Source organism: Phyllosticta capitalensis (genome assembly GCF_038381095.1).
Source record: "Phyllosticta capitalensis strain CBS 128856 chromosome Unknown BKA78scaffold_13, whole genome shotgun sequence".
NCBI classification, from domain to species: Eukaryota; Fungi; Ascomycota; class Dothideomycetes; order Botryosphaeriales; family Phyllostictaceae; genus Phyllosticta; species Phyllosticta capitalensis.
The window spans coordinates 514,647-538,659 of NW_027117451.1; the positions used below are offsets into that span (position 1 = coordinate 514,647).

General features: G+C 52.2%; 7 protein-coding genes across 7 annotated transcripts; 3 read left to right on the forward strand and 4 right to left on the reverse strand.

Moving 5' to 3' along the window:
- Nucleotides 1-1,967: 1,967 nt before the first annotated feature.
- BKA78DRAFT_259223 (SNF2 family N-terminal domain-containing protein) lies at nt 1,968-6,017 on the forward strand (the record flags this gene model as incomplete). Its single annotated transcript, XM_066885349.1, has 2 exons — nt 1,968-4,352; nt 4,407-6,017. The coding sequence occupies 2 exons, from the start codon at nt 1,968-1,970 to the stop codon at nt 6,015-6,017; spliced, it is 3,996 nt and encodes a 1,331-aa protein (XP_066738572.1).
- An 848-nt stretch (nt 6,018-6,865) lies between these two features.
- On the forward strand, nt 6,866-9,276 carry BKA78DRAFT_259122 (uncharacterized protein; the record flags this gene model as incomplete). Its single annotated transcript, XM_066885338.1, has 2 exons — nt 6,866-7,336; nt 7,390-9,276. 2 exons carry the CDS (start codon nt 6,866-6,868, stop codon nt 9,274-9,276), a joined length of 2,358 nt encoding a protein of 785 aa, XP_066738573.1.
- A 2,553-nt stretch (nt 9,277-11,829) lies between these two features.
- Nucleotides 11,830-12,961, reverse strand: BKA78DRAFT_60339 (uncharacterized protein). Its single transcript, XM_066893445.1, has one exon. It carries the CDS (start codon nt 12,778-12,780, stop codon nt 12,049-12,051), a length of 732 nt encoding a protein of 243 aa, XP_066738574.1. The 5' UTR covers nt 12,781-12,961; the 3' UTR covers nt 11,830-12,048.
- Nucleotides 12,937-15,965, reverse strand: BKA78DRAFT_60322 (pyridoxal phosphate-dependent transferase). Its single transcript, XM_066893444.1, has 2 exons — nt 15,526-15,965; nt 12,937-15,468 (listed from the first exon to the last, which is right to left on the reverse strand). The coding sequence occupies exons 1-2, from the start codon at nt 15,596-15,598 to the stop codon at nt 13,094-13,096; spliced, it is 2,448 nt and encodes an 815-aa protein (XP_066738575.1). The 5' UTR covers nt 15,599-15,965; the 3' UTR covers nt 12,937-13,093.
- A 1,166-nt stretch (nt 15,966-17,131) lies between these two features.
- On the reverse strand, nt 17,132-19,323 carry BKA78DRAFT_60395 (uncharacterized protein). The gene is made up of 4 exons (XM_066893446.1): nt 18,874-19,323; nt 18,622-18,791; nt 17,552-18,555; nt 17,132-17,499 (listed from the first exon to the last, which is right to left on the reverse strand). Exons 1-4 carry the CDS (start codon nt 18,944-18,946, stop codon nt 17,316-17,318), a joined length of 1,431 nt encoding a protein of 476 aa, XP_066738576.1. The 5' UTR covers nt 18,947-19,323; the 3' UTR covers nt 17,132-17,315.
- On the reverse strand, nt 19,310-20,617 carry BKA78DRAFT_327871 (Shr3 amino acid permease chaperone). Its single transcript, XM_066889560.1, has 3 exons — nt 20,512-20,617; nt 20,336-20,459; nt 19,310-20,276 (listed from the first exon to the last, which is right to left on the reverse strand). The coding sequence occupies exons 2-3, from the start codon at nt 20,379-20,381 to the stop codon at nt 19,702-19,704; spliced, it is 621 nt and encodes a 206-aa protein (XP_066738577.1). The 5' UTR covers nt 20,382-20,459; nt 20,512-20,617; the 3' UTR covers nt 19,310-19,701.
- A 349-nt stretch (nt 20,618-20,966) lies between these two features.
- BKA78DRAFT_327872 (uncharacterized protein) lies at nt 20,967-22,294 on the forward strand. The gene has a single exon (XM_066889561.1). It carries the CDS (start codon nt 20,997-20,999, stop codon nt 22,236-22,238), a length of 1,242 nt encoding a protein of 413 aa, XP_066738578.1. The 5' UTR covers nt 20,967-20,996; the 3' UTR covers nt 22,239-22,294.
- The last annotated feature ends 1,719 nt before the right edge of the window (nt 22,295-24,013 follow it).

Consider the following 24,013-nt stretch of genomic DNA (forward strand, 5'->3'; position numbering starts at 1 on the left):
TGCTTGGACCTTCTCGAGTCGGAGCCGTCCAACGCCTAACGACCGACCGTTTCGCTTGGCCGGGCGTGACTCCGTGGGTCGCTTCATGTGGCGCTGAGGTGGAATTTTGGAATTTTTCGAAGCTTCGGCCTGCTCGACTCGGCTTCCATTCCTTTGGCTCTGGCGCGTGCACCGCCACTCCACACCATCATGTCGCCTCCGACGATACGAGCGCCCTACCGATACGTCAGTCGCTCGTCTCCTGCCACACCAAGTCACAACAATTCTCAGAGTGCCTACCTCGCCCTACCTATTCTCGTCCGCCGGCGCCGACGTTGCATTACCCCAGTACATTTGCCCAATAGACATGCAGATGCACACGTGCCCGCCCAACGACAACGTCTACTTCTAGAACAGCCTAGACCCCCTCGGCTCCTGCGCCTGCGCTACCCCGTGTTAACCAAGGTTCCATCTGTCTTGGATGCTCTTTTCTCTGCCCTCCTCTAACAATTTCCACTCGACTCGACACCGGACTTGTTCCCACCATTCAACTGCCGACCTCCGGCGCTTGTTACGTGCCGGTCGTAGCAAAACTCGTGGCGCATCCATCCTTTGTATGCATGCGCTTGAAGAGCTTGAGGAACTTGAAAACTCCCAAGTCGCGAATTTTTATTTCTTCAAACTCTGCAGCTGCTCTCTCGTATATGCCACAATTTTTGCTACCAAGCCCGGCGCCTCAGCTCCAACCGACGGCATTAATCGGCCGCCTTCGCCTTCGCATCTTGCTCCCCGTCGAGTTGACCCTGTCCGCCTCCTGACCCACGCCTTTTGCCCGTCTTAGTCTTACATTGGTTCAAAACCAAAGTAGCTCCCCTGCCACGCGCTTTTCCAGCATTGTGCCCAGTAGCGTTTGCGCAATTTGTCATTTGTCAAATTGTCAAGGACAATAAAACGCTCTCGCACGTGTCGTTCCCGCCTTGTCAGGCAAACTTTTGATATTAAGAGGAGAAAATGTTTTGCCCATCAATCTGACGGCCTCGAAAATGAGACCGCGTCCTGGCAATCCACCCAACTTTCTCAAAGTACTCGCAATACCGGTAATAGCCTGACGCCGAGCCACGGCTTGCAAGCCCGACCGGCATCAGCCATTAGGACATGAAAACTACCACCTATGAACAAGTTCATTTTGAGCAGGCTTACTTTGATTTTGAGCTCGACAGTCATATCAATATAAACTTTTGATTCTACGAAGACGAGCACACTTATGGAAAGCATTTGGTACATCACGTGATTACGCGATTGTTCGGGTCGGCGAAACTTCGTATCGGTTTATCGATTCTCGTGTCGGGTCCGAGCTTCCACTCACCCAATCCATCGACCAACCGTCCATCAACGACTTTCCATCGCGCTGGCTTGACTCTTCCCGACCAACCAAGCTGCGCGCGACGGCCTCCATCTTCTCGTCATGCCAACACGCGTAGCTGTCCGTGTGGAAAGCGCGAGCATATCTTTGAACAAACAGATCGATGCTGTTCCCAAACGCGAGGCAGTAACGGCTCTGTCTGACTTCTTGTCGCCGCCCCAGTGCAATGACCGGGATCGATCTGGACCTCCCCCGGCCAAAAGACGCCGTTTGCGCCTCGGTATATCTGTCGATGAATCAGGAGAGGAAGCGACTCAGAAAGCAGATGAGCCAGATACTCGTGAGACGCTGTCTCTAGCCCGAGTGGTACTCGAACTCGTAAGTCATATCGATTTCTTCTCCAGTTTCCCATCTGACTTTTGAGAAAACCACCATTTGGATCATGATACTAACCTGCATATTCTAGCCATCATCCGACGCGACTCATCGAGAAGAAACTGATGCCAGTCTACTAGCCAGCTTGATGAGTGTCGACATGTCAGGTGGACAAGTCAAATTGATCCTACAGAACGAAAGTTCATCGTCCAAGAAACAATTTTCCCTTTGCTTGGATGCTGACAAGCCCATGACAACGTTGCTACCGGACCTACAGCAAATCGCAAGAGTCTCCGAGTGGCAACATGGCCGCAAACCCAGCGACGTCTTGTCTTGCAAGGTGGTGCTCCACAGCAGACCCCCGAGTGGACAATGTCCTTCCCTTGAACTCGAACTTCTCTGGGTCCTTGGACATGCGGATGGTGACTGGTACCGCGCTAAATACGAGTCCCAGTGGCTTCGAATCGAAAATGAAACTTTCTTCTACTTCTTGTCAGACGAACCTGATCCTGACAATGGAAACCGTCCGGGCCGGCGAGAGCGTCGGCGTCGACCTGACCGTCGCCCCTGGACGATCCCAGAGTTCTATAACTGTGTCCATGTCCCTTCTAAGGACGCAATCGCGTCTTTGGACACTCCGCAGGGAATGACGTGCGAGTTGTTCCCATTTCAGAAGCGAGCAGTCCAGTGGATGCTTTCGAGGGAGTTCGCGGAGCGTCCATACACCTCTGCAGGCAAGATTGACGAATCCGAAGATCTCCCACTCACTTTTCAACGCAAATTGAATCACGAGGGTCGTCCTTACTTTGTCAGCTTTGTCCGACGCATGATATGCACCGATCGTAGCCTTCTGGAGCAAGAAAAGTTCGGGCCCGGCGGATTACTCTGTGAGGAAATGGGGCTTGGCAAGACGGTGGAGCTGATCGCTCTGATATGCCTGCATCGGCGAACAATAGACAAGGCCAAGGTTTATGACCCCTACACGGATTCCGAGGTCGTAGCCAGCGGGGCAACCTTGATTGTGACTCCTGCTGGCATTCTCGAGCAGTGGAAGCAAGAGCTGGCAAGACATGCACCACATCTCAAGGTCTACCATTACGAAGGAATGCCGCCCCCGTCGTGGAACAAGCCGGAGCCAGACTTGGTCCAGGAGCTGCTTCAACATGATGTGGTTCTGACGACATACTCGATCCTCTCTCGTGAGATTCATTATACACATGATGGATCTGTTCGTTCTCTACGGAGAGAAAAGCAGTACGAGCCGCGCCGCAGTCCACTTGTTCAAATTTCGTGGTGGCGATGCTGCATTGACGAAGCTCAAATGATCGAGTCTGGCGTTAGTCAAGCAGCCCAGGTCGCAAGCCGCATTCCCAAAGTCATTCCCTGGGGAATCTCGGGTACGCCTTTGAAATCCCAGCTGTCGGATTTGCAAGGTATTCTCTTGTTTCTCCGTTTTGGGCCATTCCACCAGGGAAAAGTATGGGATCGCCTTACTCCGGAGACCCTTGTCCAAATCTTCTCTCGAATAGCACTGCGGCACACCAAGGATCAAGTTCGTGAAGAGCTTCTCCTGCCTCCTCAGAAAAGAGTTGTCATGCTGGTGCCATTCACACCTGTCGAGGAACAGAATTACAACCAACTCGTACAGGACATGTGCGACGACTGCTCCCTGACATCCGACGGGATGCCGGTCGACGAATACGGAGACTTTGACAATACCTTGATGGTAGAGAAAATGCGCACGTGGCTGACTAGACTTCGTCAGACCTGTCTCCACCCTCAGGTCGGAGGCCGAAACCGTCGAGCGCTAGGAAGACGCGCAGGGCCTCTCCGGACAGTCGAGGAAGTGTTGAACGTCATGGTCGAACAAAATGACGTGCAAGTAAGGGCCGAGGAACGGGAGCATATCTTTGCTCAGGTTGGACGTGGGCACATATACGGCTTTGCCAAGGATGACCCTCGCCGCAGCGAAAAGGCATTGCTGATTTACCGGTCTGCGTTGCAACAAGCGGAGGCATTTGTGGAGGAAAGTCGCCAGGACTTGGCAGAAGAGCAGAAGAGAGTGAAGAGCATCGATCAGGGAGGCTCTTTGTCAGTCACGAAGGCTGAAACCGAGGGAGACGAAGACAAAGAGGGCCGAGAAACAAGTCGCTTGAGCTACCTCCAAAAGGCTCTCCGTGCAGCGATTGAAGTGCAGCATGTCTGCACGTATTGGGTGGCTACGGCTTATTACAACATCAAAAGCGACGAGAACATCACCAAGCCTGACAGCGATGAGTTCAAGAGATTGGAAGAACTTGAGACGCAGTGGTATGGCAAGGCCCAGTCAATCAGAAAAGAATTGCTGCAGGAGAGCTATGCAGAAGCCTGCCAGATCATGGCAAAGCTTGAAAGCTCGCCTAGCACCTACATATCTGTCATAAGTCCGGCGGAAGACCTAGGCGGCATCGAAAATCGCCGAATCTTGGACAAGCTGGACTTGGTCATCGACTGTCTGAATGAGCAGGGGAAGAAGGTGAACGAGTGGCGAAATAAGGTCGTCGAGATTCTCTCATCTCCTTTGGTCGATGCGGATGACGAAGATACAACTGGCGAGGAATACGAGAAAAGCGCAAAAGCACAGGACGATTTGCAGGTAAGTACTCTCAGATCCAACATGTGAAAGATACACACTGACCCGGCAAATCAGGTATATGTTACATATCTCCGCGCCGTAATCGCCGACAGGCAGCGTCTTCTCACGAGCTACGATGGCACGTTGGCAGGAGTTGAACGGAAACACGCCGAGCAGCATGCAAAAACGGACAGAGGAACCGCCCGGGAATTGGTTCTGCAGCTTGCCATGGAGTATGAAAAGTCGACGTCTTTGCAGCCCAAAGAGGTCTCTCTGCAGCAAGTCGTTGCAGATATCCGGACTCTGAGCACGACCTTTCTGGGCGGGCATGGTCAAAGAGCAGCCAGGGAGCTAGCAATTGCCCAAGAGCAGATGCAGAAAGTCTCTCAAATTATCTCACAAGAGAAGAAAAGTGTGGATCAGCTCGAGAAAGAGTTTGAAATCTACACAAAATGCAACAACTCCCGGATCGAATTCTATCGTCAGCTTCAACACCTGTCGGATCAGCTCAAGGCATACAAGGATGAGCTGGATGAAACACTGGACAAGGTGGCTCTAAGGGTGCAAGAAGCCAAAGAGAAAAAGGCGGCCGAGCGGGTGGTGGATTTCAAGAAGAAGCAGAGGTTTTTGCGTCACCTCAAGAACGAATCTCAAGAGGAAAATGGCCCGCGGCTGTGCGTCATTTGCACGGAGCAATTCGAACTTGGTGTGCTCACTGTCTGTGGACACCAGTATTGCAAGGCGTGTTTCAGGCATTGGTTCCGGGACCACCGCAACTGTCCCCTGTGCAAGCGCAAACTGCACAGAAACGAATTCCAGGAGATTACGTACAAGCCGCAAGAGTTGAGGGCGCACGAAGAACACCAGTCCCCTGGGTCGTCGGGCTCTAGCGATGACCCTGATTCCCGGCAGTCGATCTACACGGAAATGAGCGAGCAGACGATGAAGGCCATCAAGGCCATTGACATCAATGGTTCGTTTGGCACCAAGATTGACACTTTGGCAAGGCATCTGCTCTGGCTTCGAGAAAACGACCCGGGAGCGAAGAGCGTCATCTTTTCGCAGTATAGTGACTTTCTCGAGGTGTTGGGCGACGCGCTTCGACAATTCAAGATTGGGTTCTCCAAGATATCTGAAAAGGGCGGCGTACAAAGGTTCAAAAAGGATGCAAGCATCGAATGCTTCCTGCTGGATGCCAAGTCGGATGCCTCCGGATTGAATCTGGTCAATGCGAGCTACGTTTTCCTCATGGAGCCTCTGGTCCACGGTGCCATAGAGCTACAAGCGATTGCGCGGGTGCATCGGATCGGACAGAGGCGGCCCACGACCGTCTACATGTACCTCGCGGTGGACACTGTCGAAGAGAACATTTACGAAATCAGCGTGCAGAGGCGGTTGGAGCACATGGCGGGAAGGGGCAATCGGGTGATGAATGGCGTGTCGTCTGAGGAGACGTTGCAAGAGAGCATTTTGGAAGCGGCCAATTCGCTGGAAATGGAGCAGGCCCCAATGTCCAAGATGCTGGTGGCAAAGAAGGGAGGCGGAGAGGTTGTCAGCAAGGGTGACTTGTGGAGTTGTTTGTTCGGCGTGCCTGGCAGGGTGCGGAGGTCCAAGGCGGTGACGGCGCAGGGGCAGAGGGAATTGGAGCGATATGCCAGGGCCGAGGCGGCAGAGGGCAGAATGTAGGAGTACAGGAATTTATTCAGTGTGAAGAAAGACGTCGAAGAAAGAAGGTGAGCGGCGCAAGGGGGTCCGTGGTGCCGAATGGACGTTAGGTAAGGTACTACTGTATCGGGACTTGTGGAACGGGAATGCGCGACCCGCGCGATCGGCCATCTTGGCAAAGCTTGTGTCAGCGAGCACCGAGCGCGAGCCTGCACTGTCCAGGCCACACCAGTCTGTCACCCATCAACCATCGACATTTCATCACCACCATCGCCGACCGCTTTTTCCACCCTCCCGTCCGCCCCGTCTCCATCTCGCCGCACCCCATCTCAACTCTTCCTCGTCCCCTCGTCGCGCGCTCTCAAGGAGGGAGAGAGAGCCTCGCCCACCGCTGTCCGGCCCGACGCGCCCCACGACACGACCCTCGACGAGCCCCTGCGCTGCTCCACCATCTCATATCTTGGCTGCCAAGTCCATCCTGCCTCTCCACAGCACTGTGCGTCGCCGTGGGCCTCTCCCCCTCTGCACTGCCCGCATTCCCCTCGTTCTTCGTAGGCTGCTTGCCATTCGCATGCGGGCTGACCACTGACGCGACGCTGCCAAACAGCCTGCTTGCTCCCCTCCTGCAACCCGCTTCCCGCCTGCCGCCTCTCACGCTCTCGAGACCACCTCAAACGTCTGCGCAACGCTTACGCCACGTCCTCGCTGCGCCGCCCGTCCCGCATAAGACGCCCTCTCTGCCTGCGCAGCACCTCGCCGCGCGACCGACTCTCCGTCTGTCCGTCGCATTCCGGCTTGGTCCTGGCGCCTCTCCGCCGTGCTCTCCTCCGTCTCCTCCCGCCGCATGATGAGAGTGCTTGGACCTGAGCATGCCTACCAGTACGGCTCAATCTCCTCCAAGCTCAACGCAGACTCCGCCCACCGGCAAGTCGCTGCTGTCGCGAATAAAGTCCCCTTTTGCCTCCAAGGCCCGTGCCATTGCCGAGTACTACATCAAACCCGACGACCCTCATCGCCAGTACTCGCCCGGAGACGTCATCACCGGCAGTGTTGTCCTCAAAGTCCTCAAAGCCATTCGCGTAACCCACATTGTCGTCTCGCTCCACGGATATGCCCAAGTCTACAAGAATCCAAACGCCGCCGGCGAAGGTTATCGAGCGCACTATTCTTCAGTCGCATCGGGCAAGGGCAGCCGTCTGGGCGGCTACTTTGGCAATGGCTTCGCGACACTGTTCGAGGATGAGGTCGTCCTCTGCGGCGAGGGTCGGCTCGGGGAAGGCACGTATCAGTTCAATTTCGAATTGGAATTCCCCAGCAAAGGTCTGCCAAGCAGCATCGATGTAAGTCACAAAGCTACGGACGCAAGACTTGATGATATTGATCAATTCGCCAGTTCGAGAGGGGGACTGTTTCGTACATGTTGACCTCGACCATGACGCGGCCAACCACAATCATGCCTACGGCAACTTGTGACCGAAAAGTCTATCTTATTGAAGCCATCGACATTGCTCCTCTGCTCCAGCCAAAACCCAAAATTGTCACGCTAGAAAGAATATCGCGTCGCTCAAAAACAAAGAGCAAATCCAAAAAAGGATTGTCGTCAAGCGGAGATCAATCAACGCCACAAACCACGGATCAGTCAAGAAGCAGCAGAGTTTCGGAGCTCAGCAGTCCAGCAGACGAAGCCGAAGCACCAGGCAGCCCTGCGCCGAGCGACACTAGTTTCGACAGTCATTTTAGCAGCAGCAACGGGGCCTCTTCGAACGCCTCCGGTCCACTTTCAACCAGAGCAGAGACCGCAAAGACCGCCTCGTCGAGCAAAGCCGCGTTGCATGAGCCAAGCCCCATAACTGCAACCATTGAGCTCCTAAAGGCCGGGTTTCTCCGAGGGGACAGCATTCCACTCAAAATATCGGTCAACCACACCAAACACGTCTCGAGCCTTCGCGGCATCATCGTGACGCTATACCGTCAAGCCAGGGTCGACATGCATCCTGCCATCCCTGTCGTCATGAACGCCAAGGGAGAGAACGTGTCAAGTGAGGACTATTATCCCAAGTCCAAGACAGGCCTTGGAGGTCTTTCCTTATCCTCGGCTGGATCCAGCCACGTCTTTCGAAAAGATCTTTCCCAGTCCTTTGCGCCTCTCATAGTCGACCCGAGAACGCGGACTGCCGAGGTCAAGGCGTCCGTACGCGTACCTGACGAAGCTTTCCCGACAATCTCCTGCGTTCCCGGCGCGATGATCAGTTTCCGATACTATGTAGAAGTCGTTGTTGATCTCCAGGGCAAGCTAACCGGTCTCGACAAGTATTTCTCCAACTCGGGCATGATGATCACGCTTCCCACCGCCTATGGCTCCTCTCCTGGTCCTAATGGTGGACCGGATGGGGCAGGCGTCTTCTCTGCCTGGGGCGGTCATTTTCTTGACACGGAGCCCTTGCGGCGAGACAAGGGCGTTGTTTCTTGCATCTTTGAGGTCATCGTAGGCACCAAGGATAGCGATCGAAGGAAAGGCAAGGGAAGAGCCGTCTTCGAGACGGATATTGAGCCCGATTTGCAGACTGGTGGCAATTCCAACAATCAAGTTGGGCTTGAGAGAGAACACCAGTTTCTCGCCGAGTCCTCTTCGGGGCACGACCTTCGCGATTACGCTTACCAGTCCATGGACGTACCAGACTACCTCGAGGCGCCTCACCCTTATGCCCATCCTCTATATCCCGTACCCGACATGGTTGACGAAGACAACCTTCCGGAGAAGGAGCGACTCCGTCGCGCAGAAGAACGTCTCATGCCAAGTGCCCCGCCACCACCACCTGCGGAATCCAGCAGTTCAGGCAACTTCGGCCCCTCTGCTCCAGTCCTGCCTGATGAGATACGGTCTGGCCTCGCCGTCCGTCTTGGTCCACTTGCAGGCTCTTCTGCGTCCGCGGTCTCTCCCATTGCGCCCTCGGCTCCTCCCGCTGATGACTTGGGGCCTCCCTCCGCTCCTCCCGACATGTACGAGCCCAGTGCTCCCAACTACGAGATTGCTTCAGGGTCAGCAACCAACGGTCATCAGTCATCGCCAACTGATGACAAGCAAGAATTGCAACGCCGTCGCCTTGAACCGGAACGCAGTGCACCCGAACCTCTTGGGGAAGAAGCGTCGCCAACTGGATCTCTGCCCCCCGACGTCCGCACAACGGCCATATTTGCGCCGTCGGCGCCAGTGCTTTCAGAGGATGAATACGTTTTTAATACCGCACATTCGACAGACTTGCCCCGGTATGAGCGATGAGCAAAGTTTCGAGGCGTTCGGGTGTTTCAATCATCAGACCATTCATCATTAGGGCACGATGCAGCGTTTTCAAGGAGTTTTGGAGGCTTTGGCTGGATAGGCTTGGGTATGCAGAAGAACGCCATTTGAGATCTTTTTTATTGGCGCATTCCAAGGTCACGCTGCTGCTACTGCCTGTCATCATATCAGGGTGGATGCTGTCTATCTTGTCTGTCAACATTGGGCGCTGCGTTGGTTTTTTGGAGGAGTTGGCGTGTTATACCCTGGTCTCAAAAGCAAAACGAAGTTATGGAGTTGAGAGAGAAATTGCTCAGACTTGTACCAGCAAGTTGAACCAAGCAATGACGGTGTGTATGCGGAACAAAGCAAGCAAGCATTCTTTTACCCCATCGGTAAAAGCAAAAGACTATCCAAAAATATCAAGACTATCCGCATGTTGCGTGTGTCATGAAGCGCTCAACTGTGGGGGTTGCATCGCCAGCCACTTACTGGCTGCTACCTACCCACCGCTCTCCCCAACAACGGCCAACAAAAACAGCAACTTGGGGAACCCCAAATCGATCTTTCTGCCACCTATCCCAGATGAATGCATCGGATCACGCACCGTGTGCCCCACCTCACCCACAGGCGGCCGCGGGCACCCGTCGTCGTTCGTTTCAACGCGTTGTCCCGCTGGCTGACTTGACTGGCCCCCGGGCCCGCGCTTCAAAGAGGTGCGAGCTCCGACATGCGCCAGCCTGTGAGCCTGGAGGGTGCTGACTGATTGACCAAAAAAAGACGCTTTGTGAAATTGGAAGGAAGCCTTCAAGTTGCTCTGCATACGCGCTGTGGTGTGGATTGAGCAGTCTATGAAATCATAGGGAGACGCGATGACACCTACATAGTGCCACAGCGCGTAACATAGGATGGCATTGTTGGAAGTAAGCAGGACAGTAGGCAGCTAACCAGCGACGGCGTGACAAGCGGAGCAAATGCGCTTTCGAGTCGGCCTCGACTGTATCCTTCAACCTCCGTCTCGAAGGGGACGGATGCATGTCGGTTGAGAGTGAGACGGACAAATGCCTTCCTGGGGGATCGAGTATGTCCAAATTCCCGTTTAGGATGCGGGGGAGGGAGGAGCGAGGTTTGAAGCCATCACCGTTGCGGGAGTTCATGGCCCTTGGTCGACACCTCCTGCTGCGGAAGCCATGTGTATCTCCTCGCGCACATGGCCATGTCCGGGACGGTCCGGAGGGCGTGGTGGAGCAGGAAATAACGCAAATCAGAAAGCAAGCCTAACCTGCAATGGCGCTTCTGGCGAGAGAGGAACAAGCCAGTCCTGCTTGGACGGCTTCTTGTTTCCTCTTTTCGGCTACTGAAGAAGCGGCGGCGCGGCTGTGTACTCGCTGCTGAGATTGTCCGTCTGTACGGTTTCTGCCGGCTCCGAAACCAAGCTCGAAACGGCGAGATGATTCACCAGATCGTGGCTGAGTGGATGTTTGAGCATGTCCGCTTTCCCATCCGTCGTTGAGCAGTGTTTCGGGTCTCGGCGGAGGTAGCAGCGCCACGCATTGCCGTCCTCGGTGTTCTCGCACAATGTACATAGTCCTGCAAGCGCGTGGAAGTGGTTTCAGAGACATGCTTGGAACGCGGGCGGCATTCTTAAAAATACAGACATACAGACGGCTTGGCCGCATCACATCGTGTGCTGAATGCTCCATATCCGCTGCACTTGGGTACATGGTCATCATGCCAGGGCCCATGGATCACACATGAGAGACGAGCGGAGCGACCAACCCGTCACGGCGACTGCTGCAGCATGTCTGATCTGGGACCAGCAGCGGCAAATCAGCTCAGCGCTTTCTCCCGCAGCCTTCTTGGGCATTCGAGCTTGTGGTTGGTGCACTTGCTGCTGCACCTCTAAGCGCCCGGCCATGTAGCTGTCGGTCCGTGCGCTGGTTCCAACGTCGCCCGTCGTCTGATTCGCGACAACTGGGTTCCTGGAGACGTGACAAGATGTGGTTGCAGCGCCTAAATGCTTGATCTTCATAGACGCAAAAAGTTTTGAGCTTGTCGCTACGCCTATTGGTCTGCAGCCATGCTGCCCGTCGTACGGAAAGGTTGCAGATCTCTATGGCAGGGGAACCCCGTCAAACGCTGCTCAGAGCGCCGTCGAGTTGCTATGCAGAGATTCAGGTACGATGGAAGGCAAAAGATTTGTGGAAACGCTCAGAGTTTTTGTTGAGAATGACGTTCGCAAATAACAATTGGATTGACTCATGCCCCTTTACCCAAATCGCTCCATATGCAAACCCGTCAGACGCCTTCGATTGCCCTTTCGTGCACATGCCATGATATGAAATGATGTTTGTACCCAAGCCGAGATGAAAAACTGAACACCGCTCCTTGCATACCGTGAGACAGGACTTCGAGAATATTATTTGTCCAGGCGAAAAGATCGCATTGAGGGGGAAGGGATGATAGGTTGGCAAAAGCCAAATTCGTAGGCACATGAATTCGTCGCAAGTTCCAAAAAGATCCCAGAGGGCTATGGCCAGTCGTAACGGCGGTTGAGCTTTGAGTTGCGCCGAGCAGTTGGACTTTGAACCATACTCCCGGCGCTGACTTGCCAGTCACACTTTATCCTTGGTGCCAAGGGAGTTCCAGGGTAAAGGCTAGTGTGCAAGAACACGGATCCATGGAGGACGAATCTTGACCTCGCTCAAATTGCTGAAGTGTGTGGATTTGTAGCAAAAAGGCTTGACCTCCTACAAAGTCGACAAAACCCCGAGACTACGTGATTCGTCTTTTCTTGCCCCGGGGGGCTGGGTCCAGGGTTGCAACGTTTCTTTCTTCAGTCGGTGTGCGCGAATACGTCACCGTTCTTGTAACGACCTGTCTGACGCTGACCGCGCGGTTCGCGGCGCTGTCATTCTCTCTGCCTGTCATGCTCAAACCACCTGGGCTAAGGGCGATGGTGTAGGGAGAATGCAGTGACCTCGCGCTCATGGGAGACCGCGCGCTTGCTGACAGTGGACTTGGGGGGATTCGAAGACGCGGAGCGCGCGCAGACAAGGGCCGTACAAAGGGCGAGGGCGGTGGAATCGTGACTCGCATCTCTCCTTTGGGCTTCGCTGTTGCAGATGACGTAGGCGTTTCCTTTGAGCTGTTTTCGTCTGGTGTGGTTTGGGTTGAGGTCGGCTTTTCTGATTTTTCGCTAGGTTCTGATGGTGTTGAAGTGGGTTGGGTCGAAGTTGAAGAGGCTGAGGTTGTCCTGGATGTGGTGGGCCGGTCGTCAAAGTTGAACCTGGAGCTGGTGCTCGATGGCGCAGGACTCATAAGGACAGGAGAGAAGGTCTTGAGGAAGTCGACATAGGCGGCCGGAGGAGTGATGGGTGTCTTTTCCCCCTCTTCATGCTTGAGAAGGGTGGGCGTGAGGACGGCAGGACTGCTGATCTCAGAGGGGTAGGTGGCAGAGACGGGCGTCTTCAAGGCCAGAGTGGGCTTGGTAGTGGTGGCGGCCATGACGGGAGCAGGGATGGGCCACAGGCGAAGGTTGTCGAGGAGGATGGGGTGAGGAGCTTGGTAAAAGTAGGCACAGGAGTCTTGATATGTATTGTTGTTGAAGCGGTCCAGTGGTAGCAGACATGGAGCGGGGTTGGTCCGTGCGAGCTGACACCGGCCAGCGCTTATGCAGTTGCATTGGTGATTTTACTCGCTGTCGACCTTGAAGCTCCCTGTGCTCTGGGTACCCTCGAGGCCAATGATGGTGTCCACCGGCCGTGGCTGAGGCGCCCACTACGCGCGCGCCCACACTGCGACCAATTGTGACCTTGTCTCAACACCCTTCCGCTCCACGACACACTGGGCGCACCGCATCGCCGACCATGACCGTGGCATACTGGGCCTGCCTTGACCTCGAGTCGCCCAACCGCACATGGCATGCGTGCTGCCCGAAGAAGACCTTGCCGTTGAAGCGCCGTGTCTTTGCCAGCGTCACGAACGGCTCCTCATCCTTGACTGCCGTCTGCTGGTCAATGCAAATCATCTGGCACCGACGACACCTGCCCAATAGCTCAAAGAGCTGCTCCCCAATCTTTACAAACTGCCACTCGTCTTCCGCATATGGCTTTTCGCGCCCACACGCGCTGTTCAAGCTCTCCGCTATCACCACATTCGCCCTAAACACCTCTGCTTCTGCAGCCTTGCCGCCGCTGGCCTTGATTTGTTCGTTTAACCGATTCAAACTGGACCTCGAAATGACAAGGATTGGGCTTTCATTCGATAGGAGAATCGGTCTCGGAACACCAATGTTGGCAGCTGGTGTGCCAGGACTGCCAATTTGTGAGATCCCCTGAAGATGGACTTTGGAGTGTCTCACGGATGCGCTCATTCCTCCGGCGGCTGGGAAGCGCGCTAGCTGGCAGTCAACGCCAAGGACTTTGCTGAAGAATTCGGATATTTTGTTTGACGAATAACGCTGGGCCGGTACAGTGTCCCCGCAGACTTTTGCAGACGTGGATTTTGGTAGTTCGCCCACAAAGTATGAGGGGTCTGCAGAAAGAGGGACGCTGACCTCGGGAGATTTGATTGATAGTGGAATCTCGCCGCAGTATCGCACTCGCAAGCAGCCTCGTTCGAGATCGATCATGGGTCGAATGAGAGCCATCTTTGGGTACCGCTTTTGGCTCAGGGCGACTCCACTGCCTTGATGAACCAAGCACCATTCACGATCCCAAACGAGCCCTTCTTTCCGTATCTCCCACTCCTGTCCAGGTGGGACCTTCCAGCCAGCGCAGCTTTTGATAGGATAGATGGTAAGGCTCTCCACCAAGAACGCACCATTTTTCGGGCCGTGCCGATAAGTTGAACCGGCCGGTCCGACAGAGAAGGACAATTCGTCCACGAAGAATTCTTGAATAAAGCCGAGAAAGCTTTCAACGTCTGATTTTGTACTGCAAGCTCCCAGGCTGACGCGAATCATGCCTGTTGGCTTGCCGCCAAAAATGTCATCTTCGCCTCCGCATCTCTGGCCTGCCGAAAAGTTGTCCTTCATTTCCCAGGGTGAGAGGCAAAGGTTCGATGCGATTCCGCCAGGGTTGCAGAGACCACCCGTCCGCAGCTGGATGTTCTTGATCGATGCCAACCTCTCAATTTCAAAGTTACTGATCCAAGCACCGTGGCTGTTGCGAATGTTGAAGGCAACGATTGGACCTTGAGCACTAGGATTTTCGTAGCTTTTGGGCGGGGAATACAAATGACAGACTCGGGATTGATTGGCATGCCTCAGAGACGACAGCCCCTCGTGCAAAACCTTGGCCAAAAACATTGCGTGACGAGATACCCTTTCCAATGGACCGAAAAGTTCATGGTGCACATCCATGGCCGCATGGAGGGCCATGATGTTATGCATTGGCAAGGTGCCATCTTCCAGTTGGTCGTGCAATGAATCATTTTTCCGAGCATGCCACTGCTCTTTCAGACAAAGAACCATGTCAACTGTTCCACCTCCAAAATATCGTCGGTGGCGGAAAATGTGACCAGCGGCCTTGCGGATGATGACAGCTCCAAGGTCGGGAAATCCAAATATTTTGTACAAACTCAGCACTGTAAAATCTGGGGCATGATCGGCAATTCTGAAATCCAGTGGAGTTGTGGAAACAAACGCGGCAGCATCTAGGAGAGTGAAGGTTGCTTCATTTGGTATCTGTCCAGTGAGACGGGCCCTTGAGCACCATTCGAGAGGCAGGCGACGGCCGTTCATGTTTGATTGTGCGGGATACGCAAACAGCTCCGGGATTGCAGGTGCTTGGGGCGTTTTTGTCGATCTGCCCTGGATCCATTCGTCGACTTCGCTGTCAGACGCAAAGCAGTGATGTTGCTGTGCGCACTCGCGGATCCCCACCAGGCTCGTGTGACTGTCGACGTGGTAAAGATACGAGAACCCTTGAGGTTGGTCCCGAAAAGCTTCCAGAACAAGTTTGATGCCAGCAGTAGCGTTGGCAACAAATACCACGTCAAAGTCGTCAGGATTGGCGTGGAATAGTTGTAGGAGGCGCAAACGAGCGTCATCAATACGATTGGTTGATCTCTGGGATGGCACCGACGCTGAGTGTGGGTTCCCGTACAAATTGCACACCATGTCAGAAGCAAAGCGTTCTATTAGTGACTTTGGGTACAACGCAGTACCAGCGTGGTCGAGGTAGATTGTATCTGTACGATGCTGATTTTAGTATCTTCGGTCAGTTCCAGCTCAGATGGCCAGCTTACCACGCAGCATTGGAAATTCCCTTTCCCGAATGGCTTCCACTTGCGGATTGTACATGTTCGCGGTATGAGCCATATTGAAGCATCGACCAGGTGAGGGAAACAAGGGAGATATTGAAACACCAATCGACTATTCACCCACAATCGTCAAGGAAACAAGGAGGTCTGCGGAGAAGGATGTCCATTTGTATGAATCGATAAAGGAGGAATGCACCACGTCGAGACGGAGAGCAGTGGCGAGCATCGGTCGGGACCGACGACTAGGAGTCAGAGGATGAGGACAGCCGCCGGGACGGGCACGGGCATTCGGAGAGCCGCGCGACTCATCTGGAGCAGGGTCGAGAGTAAAAGTGGCGGTTATGTGCTGAGAACGGAGGCAGCCTGTCAAGAGTGGGGTGTTCCGTGGTTCAAACGAGAGGTTGAACGATGTGCAGCGAGTAAGGTTGGCCGCTGGACGGTGGGCACAAAGACAGCTCCCGCCTCCGTTGGTGTAGCTCTTAGTAAGCGTTCCAACTCTAATTAGGTAAGTGGTCGTGCACGCATCCGTCGGATACGACCGGGTCTCGGTTCGAGGCACAGCACCAACCATGATAAGCTTCAAGTCCGTGAAGAAATCCCATTTTCATTCGTGACCCATGTGCTACCTGCTTTGAAAGTCGTACATAGAATTCCCCCAATGATCACTTCCACCAGAGCATCCTCAGCTTCATTTTGAAGCTTGCACCGCACTGGCAATGTATCCACTGCTAGCAACTTCCACTTCCGATGACTTGTGAAAATGCAAATATTGCCTCATCACCGGACGAGACCATGGTTTGGCGCGCAATGATAAGCCAGTGAGTCTGAATGCACTTTTTGGTCGAGAGCTATGCCTTGACCTTTGTGGCTCGGAGTGCTGTGACGGGGGAGGTGGCAGTTTTTTTGGTATTTTTTTTTGTTGTAGTGTTGTTGTGGAGCTTGGAGGAGGGGTTGGCCGAGGGTTGGTTTTTTTTTTTTTTTTTTTTTTGGGGCTTTTGTCACTTGTTGTCGTCTCTCTTTCTCTCTTTTTCATTTCATTCTTTCTCTCCTTCTCGATCCTGGAGAAAGCAGGCCGCTTCTTTTCTGTCGACATATTGCTGGTTCCAAGTCCAGAGATACAGGTGGATTCCAATCTCTGTGAATCCAGTGGAGGCCGTCATCAGTAGTCCACTGTACGGCTGCAGTGCCCTCTCTCTCTTTCTGAGAGATCATGAAGAGACGATCGTTTCTTCAACGGTCCTGTTTGGGCCAGCCCCTGTAGTTCCTCGTTCCGACCAAGTCTTTTCCGTCGTCAACGAAGTGCTCCGACGTGACGCTGTGGATGGATCGGAGCGATTGCCTTGACGTGGCGGGACGAAGACCTGAACCCTGGCTGTAGTTGACGGTGCTCAACATTCCAGGCTCTCCCGAGTGAGAGTAGAAGCAGTTGGCTCCATGGCGGCAGTGACCCTGAGCCCAGTAGCGGCATTGATGACTGCGAAGGCTTTATCCATGTAGTCAGCAAGTCAGCAAATGTCCGAAAACTTCATTCAAAAGAAGGGCTTACGGCTGCGGAGTAGTTGTGGTCAGGCTAGGGCTGTTGACTTCAGGGACCGATGCTTTGGGAACAGCAATGTCAAGATTCTCGCCTCTGAGGACGGTGTTGACTTGCTCTGTCACATTTGTTAGTCTTTCAAGGGCGCGGAGCGTTGTCAATGCTTCTCAATTGAATGAATGTTCTTGTTACAAATGAAATCCTTCCAATGCCCCTCCGGAGTCTTGCGCGATTAAGGCCATCATTCAGAGGAGAGCCTACCTTTGGTCATGCTGCGGACGACGCGAGCCGAGATGGGCCATCCGAAGAGGCGTTCACGATCAACCCAGCTGGCGATACGACCAGCCTCCTTCTCCGACTCGGTTTCCACGAGCGCGTAGTTCGGACGTGGCTCTCCCGGGAAGTTGAAGACGGCCACATTCTCGCTGTAATCCCAAAAGTCAGCAGGTGATACTTCAGCGCGGACGGTGTACTAACATGGAAATCTTGGCATTGGCCATGCCCACAATCATGTCGCAAACGTCGGACTGGCGCGTGCCTGGGGGGATGCTGGCAAGGCAGATACGGCGACCGGTGGGATCCGTGAAGCGTTCAACATCTTCATGAGTGATGGCAATCGCCGCCTTCTGCTCTGAGCGAGGTTGTGGAGTACCATGGTGCTTGTCAAGCTTCTGCAAGGAAGACGCTGTGTTTTCCTTGCCCTCAGGCTTCTCAACGGGCTTCACAGCGTAGTCCTGAGCAGTCGGCTTCACGGCGTAGTCAAGAGGGCTTGACTTCGCCACATTGAGAGGAGCATCAAGCTTCGGTTTCTGGACGTCAAGACGAGCGGGCTTCTCGACAACCGACTTCTGAACGTTGGGCATCTCGATGACAGTCCTCTGAATGACCGGCTTCGGGATGTCGGGCATCTCGATGACAGGCATCTGAGTCACCGGCTTCTTGATGACCGGCTTCTGGGTCATGGGCTGCTGGATGACCGACTTCTGAACAACAGGATTCTGACCGACCGGACTCTGAACGACCGGCTTCTCGACAACTGCATTCTCAATCTGGGGCTTCAGGATGGCATGCTCATCGATGATGGGCTTCGCCATGTCAGAACGGACCACCTTGACGGCTGGCTTCTTGGCAAACTTTTCCGTCGAAGGGGCCTGGTACGATTGGCCGAGGAGGGATCCGCTGTTGCGGTAGTCTTGGGAAACCTTCACACCAGGTGAGAGGCCAGCAGGTGTTGAGGCAAATCTGCTTTGGGCCATGGCGCTGCCAGCTCCTTTGCTCTGCGGGTGGCCAGTCTGAGAATTGCCCCGACCGCTGGGCGGGTAGGGTGGAGCACCGGAAGGGCTCATCGCTTTGACTGGGCTTTGGGCGGGAAGAATGTTCGGCGTGCGAGGATTGGAGTGGTGGTGAGGCTGCGAGGATTCTAGAGACTGTTCAGATGCTCTGCAAAGAGCTTCGCCGCCTGTGTACCTAGAGGAGAGGTGCTGTGTAAGAACAAAGTCAGCGTCGATTGTGGTTCCTTCAAGAATCGTTGGCAATGCTCATCTTACCTGCGATGTGTTGAGCGCTGGGGTGTTGTTCCTGTCTGGAGTTGCTCCGCTTGGGTGGTTTGAGGTGCGATTGTTGTGGGAAGGAGTGTTGGTGCGGTTGCCGTTGCTTGTGGCTGCAGGTGCGTCGCCAGCATTGAGCGCAGAGGCGGCGCGAGCAGGACCGTGAGCGTCTTACCAAAGCAGATTGTTAGCAAACTGGCTCGGCGTATGCAACTTCTCATTGAGGAACCACGTAGGGGAGGTGCGCCATACCTGCCGGGCTTTGCCTTCCAAAACCTGCAGGAACCCGCCGCCTGTTCCCGTGGGGAATGATTGATCGCGGCATCCTGTCCGCTCTCACGATCGACTTGAAGCTTTCGCAGGGGCAGAGGCAGAGAGGTATGGGAGCTTTCGTTCGTAGACTGGTGGGGAATGCGCAGGCTTAATGGAGTCTTGGATCGAGGAGCTTAAGAGATGTTGAGAACGACTGGGGGTGAGTGGGCGGGCTTTCACTTTGTTTGTGAGCGATTCGAGAAACAATCCAAGCGAGGGCACTTCGTGAATCTTCTGCTCCGCGCGGCTGGTACTCACCTTCCACCAAAGACCTACGGAGTCCAGCAAGTGCGAGCCTTGTCTCGATGCCTAGTGCCTCTCTATCATGCCGAGCCTTTCGCGGCCAAGGGCTCGACGCTCTTGCTTGATGAAAATCTCATTTTGGGACGTCTAAAAGGCAACATGAAGCTTTCTTCAGCATTCTTTCCTGGTGATAACATATCTCTCGCAAGGGCAGGCTGCCATAAGCCATAGGGGCACTATCAGTGAAATGGCCGGGAGTCGTCAGACCCTAAGCAGACACCCCGGCTCACAATGCAGGGAAAAGGTCCCATAGAACCTTGACCCCTTGGGATTTAGAGAATGAGGAGAGCATAGGACACACCTTTCTGCCACACCGCGTGAAGGTTACAACGGCAGGGTCGAAAATCCATGAACAAGCCTTGGTCGTGGCGGGATATTTCTATCAAGCATCCAACTCAGCTACCATGCGATCTACCCTGTCCCCTGCCCAGTGTAGGCCCTGGTCGGTAGACCGTCGATGGTGGCTCATTGTCTTTTCTTGGACTCCTTGCCCTTCTTTTTCTCCTCCGCCGCCCTGTCCATCTCCGCGATCTCTGCATCTTCTTTCCTTTGCGCATACCATTGTCCAGCTTGCAGAACGAGAACGCCGACAAGGACCAGTGCGAGGATAGTGTTGCTGGCCGCCAAGACTCGCAGGCTATCCTCCCGGCCAATGTATTCTGGCTCGTCCGATCCTGTGCCATCGCTCCCTGTGAGTGCGGTTGGGTCGTACACCCCAGACGTGACGATCCGCAATCCCTTGACGATGTTGGTGATGTATACAATCACACCACACATGTACAAGACCAGACTCGCACCATCGAACAACATATTGGCCTCCGAAGGCTTGTACAGTTTGGTAATGAAGCCGAGCAGTCCAGTGCCGATGACGATGTGGAGGATGCGGCTGATTATAGGCGGCGACGCATGCAGGAACTTGAGGTGGTTCTCGAGAAGGTCAAAGTAGACCTCGCGGGTATCCGGAGGCTGGGGAACATGCCACAGAACGTTGTAGTCGTAGGGGAATGAGGAGAAAAGAATGCCGAGGAAGAAGCAGGTTGCTGCACACAAGACCAACGAGTTAACAGATGGGCCGAAGGTGCGCATAGGCTTTACGTACGGCAGATGATGAGAAACGTTGCAAACGAATTTGATTTTGCTCCCATGATGTTCGCGATAGGCTCGATGCCGAGCCAAGATACGAGTGGATCTAGGGCTCAAGGAGGCTTATGGATCCGAATAGCCTGGTACCGTGCTCAATGAGTGATTGCGAGAGCAAATTGCTTGGAAGTGTACCGGGCGCGATTTGAGGTTGCGAGGCTGAGGATGCAATGTGAGCGAGGAATCGAAAGTGGAGGTGAGGTTGGAATAAGCTGCCGGGACGTGCGGCGCGTGCGCAACAGCAACGGCACTTTTTCTTGGACCCTGGTCTTTGGGTACCTAGGAACCTAGGAACGTATTTCGGGAGCAGTCATTAGACTTGTCGACACGCCCCTTTCCTACACCTTTCCCATCCAGCAAGAGCGCTTTCTCGCCTGCATGATGACTTCCCTCGTCCAACCCATCTCAAGAGAGTTCCTTGGTTGAAGCATGGAAATCAGCTGGCAGTTGTGCTTGGCTCAGCCTCAACAAGCTCTATCGCGAGTCATAGTTTCCAAAGTTCAACAAAGTGCCTTGTTCTCGTGCATTTCGTAATGTCATAGGTCTTGGCACGTGCCATATAAACAGTCCGTCCTCCCGTATCCTACCAGGTAGTTGAGTCGTTCCTGCCCAAGCCAAAAATGACCTTAGCGCACGACAGTCGTCAACTCGGTACAGGTATGCACGAAGAGCATTCAGATGATCGGGCAATTGACCACTCGGGTCAAGAGGAGACTAAAGAGGAGGGAGACAGGGAGCAGTCATGCTCTCTTGTCAGCGGTGACGGCACTCCATCTGGACTTATTTCTCTCCGCCGCTGCTTGCACCAGGCTCTTACTTCTCAATCTTCTGTGTTGTCGGCCTCGACTCTGAGTAAAATAAGTCCAAGCGGTCAGCTTCGCCGCATAGGAGCCGGCTCTTGCGGAACGGTATTCAAGATCCCCGAGACTCACAAGTGTATCAAGATTGCCCCTGTCCATCAAGACCCGGTAAACGAACGGCTATTGGCTGTGCGAGCTCACAAGGAGTTCTCGTATGTCCGAGAATTGATGGAGGATCTTTTCAAAATCATGCTTCCAAGAGTCCCCATGCCGCACGAGCTCGCGTCCCCCGCGGAGGCACTGTGGGAGAGCTTCCCTCAGACTCGATTTCCAGAATCATACAAACTACCCCGTAGACCGTCGGCACTCGTTTCCACTCGAATATTTCCACTCTCGAAAACCGTGCGTGAAGCCTTGGTCCGACTGTTCTTTCCGCCAGACATCCACGCGAAAACACTGGCCGATGAGACCAGCAAGAACTGTCTTATTCGACTGTATCTTGGAGCCAACGCACCCGAGAACGCTACAAGACATCGCGACTCGCTTGAAAATTTCCCTCTCTATCACGACATGGCCACAGAAATTCTCCTTCTGGTCGATGAATACGCCAAATCCATGGCGGTTGCATTGGCGGTCCTCCACTGGGCGGCGAGATGCTCCGGTGAAGACTCCGAGTGGGTCCTTGGACGGGCGCCAGTGGAAGATGAAGCTGCCCTGCCGGTCAATTGCAAGCGACCTGGGGCGTGTCTCTGGCTGCTTGACTTTGACAAAGCGAAGTCACTGGACTTCGACGATCATGATGACGAGTTTTGTCTCCTCAGGATGCTTGCAGGCGTCACGAACAACGACCCATATCTCCCGAATCCAAAAAGCAGCTCGCGTGAGCTTTGGGAGCTTTTCCGGCAGACTTACAAGGACGCTAGCGAGCGGGTGATGGCGAACTATAAGCACACGCTTCCTTCGCGATTTTTTGGGCAGGGTGTGGACATGCCTGAGGCGTTTTTGCAAAAATGGGGAAAATGGGCCGGTGATGACGAAGAACTTGAAATTGTATTTGAGTAATGTATATTCCTCTATTTATTAATTTAGTTTTAACATCTCTTTCCTAGTCTAAGGCTATAAGAGGAAAGAGTTTTCTCTCTACATATTATACTATAAAATTTATAGGTTTTTATATAGAGTTACTAATTTTTAAAGGTTTATTTGTTTATTTAGTTGAACATCCCTTTCTTAGTTAAAGATAAAAGATTTCTCTATATAGATAATACTATAAATTTTTTAGGATAACACATATAGCTTCTATAGTAGTACTAACTTTTATAGGTTTACCTATAAAAATATAGGTTCTCTATTATAGGCACGTTTTCTATAGTTGTAAAGTAAGATAATTTAGGCTAAATAGTATAAAGCATAAATAAGTATAAAAGTAGAAACAAAGAAGCACTAATATAGGAAATATAAGGGCTAGAAAAAATAAGATAGCTGCTAGACTAGCTAATACAAAAATATATAATTCCTTATAAAGTTTTGTTAGATATACCTCTAAGTGTAAGCCTAAGTAGATAATAGACTAAACTAAGTTAAGTATTTAAAAAATATATGCTATACTAGAGTACTATAGGGAGTCTATTTAACTATTACTTTAGCCTAGCTTAACTCTAATTATAGCTTGAGAGATAGTAGAGTTATAGAAGTACTAGAGACTACTTATCTATAGGGTTAAGATGCTTTTTATACCTATAATAGTTAAAGGGTTTTCTATACAAGTACTAGTTATTTATTTATTTATTTTATTGATTTAGTTTAACGTCCCTTCTAAGTCTAAGACTATTAGAGATAAGATCTTCCTCTATTTACATTATACTATAAATTTATAGGTCTTTGCCTTAAGTTTTTATAGTTCAACTATTTATTTATTTATTTATTTATTTATTTATTTATTTATTTATTTATTTATTTAGTTTGACGTCCCTCTTAAGTTAATAACTATAAGAGATAGGGATAGGTATCCTAGTAGTCTAGAGCTATATATAGGATAGTGCCTAATAGGTTTAAACCGTAGTAGGCTGTTATACTATTTTATAGCATTCCCTTTCAAGTTTGTTTTCAATGATTGTGGTTGGACATTTCGGGCCAAGCCCTTATAGGAAAATTATCTAATTGGTAATATAAGTAGAAATAAGCAAATACTAAGCGAGCGTGTATTTTAAAGCAAAATGGTAGTGTTTTGTAGACAGGGGAGCCAAATATAGGAAAATTATAGGAAGCCTTAATCTTATAGCAAGAGCTATAAAATTTATAGCTTAACCTATATACTTTCCTATCTCCTTAACCCTTCTACTAGGTGTCTTCTTAGTCTATATACCACTATTTAGTAGCTATTTTTGTATTTTAAATAAAGGCTAGTATAGCCTTTATATTTTCCTAATTCTTAAAGATATTTTTTATACCTAATAAGGGGATATCCCTTTTAAGTAATTTTCTTTCTTCCCTATAATCTTTACATGATAGTAAGAGGTGTATAGGTGTTTCTTTTAGACATCTACACCTACACGCACTAGTATTTGACTTTTTAGTATATAATAGGTAGGCCTTAAAGTATCCATGTCCTATTTTTAGCTAATAGAAAGCTGAGGCTATAGGTCTTTCTATATCTCTAGGAATTAAAAGCTTATAGCTAGGTTTGGTTTTAAAAATACTATAATAAGATGAGGAGCTATTAGTAGACTTAGCCTTAGCCTTATCTATAATATCTTGCTACTCCTTATTAATAGTATATTTAATATCTATACCTATAGGTGCTAGGGCTTTTAGATAACTCCCTGGGTCTTTCTTTA

Bases quoted from the DNA above. Each gene is read 5' to 3' on its own strand.
- BKA78DRAFT_327872 (XM_066889561.1), top strand. From the start codon at position 20,997: ATGACCTTAGCGCACGACAGTCGTCAACTCGGTACAGGTATGCACGAA.
- BKA78DRAFT_327871 (XM_066889560.1), bottom strand. From the start codon at position 20,381: ATGGGAGCAAAATCAAATTCGTTTGCAACGTTTCTCATCATCTGCC. The intron at 20,277-20,335 runs GTACGTAAAGCC...TCTTGTGTGCAG, and splicing joins AACGTTTCTCATCATCTGCC to CAACCTGCTTCTTCCTCGGC.
- BKA78DRAFT_60322 (XM_066893444.1), bottom strand. From the start codon at position 15,598: ATGGCTCATACCGCGAACATGTACAATCCGCAAGTGGAAGCCATTCGG. The intron at 15,469-15,525 runs GTAAGCTGGCCA...AGCATCGTACAG, and splicing joins GGAATTTCCAATGCTGCGTG to ATACAATCTACCTCGACCAC.
- BKA78DRAFT_60395 (XM_066893446.1), bottom strand. From the start codon at position 18,946: ATGCCGCGATCAATCATTCCCCACGGGAACAGGCGGCGGGTTCCTGCA. The intron at 18,556-18,621 runs GTAAGATGAGCA...GTTCTTACACAG, and splicing joins CAGCGCTCAACACATCGCAG to CACCTCTCCTCTAGGTACAC. The intron at 17,500-17,551 runs GTTAGTACACCG...TTGGGATTACAG, and splicing joins GCCAATGCCAAGATTTCCAT to CGAGAATGTGGCCGTCTTCA.
- BKA78DRAFT_60339 (XM_066893445.1), bottom strand. From the start codon at position 12,780: ATGGCCGCCACCACTACCAAGCCCACTCTGGCCTTGAAGACGCCCGTC.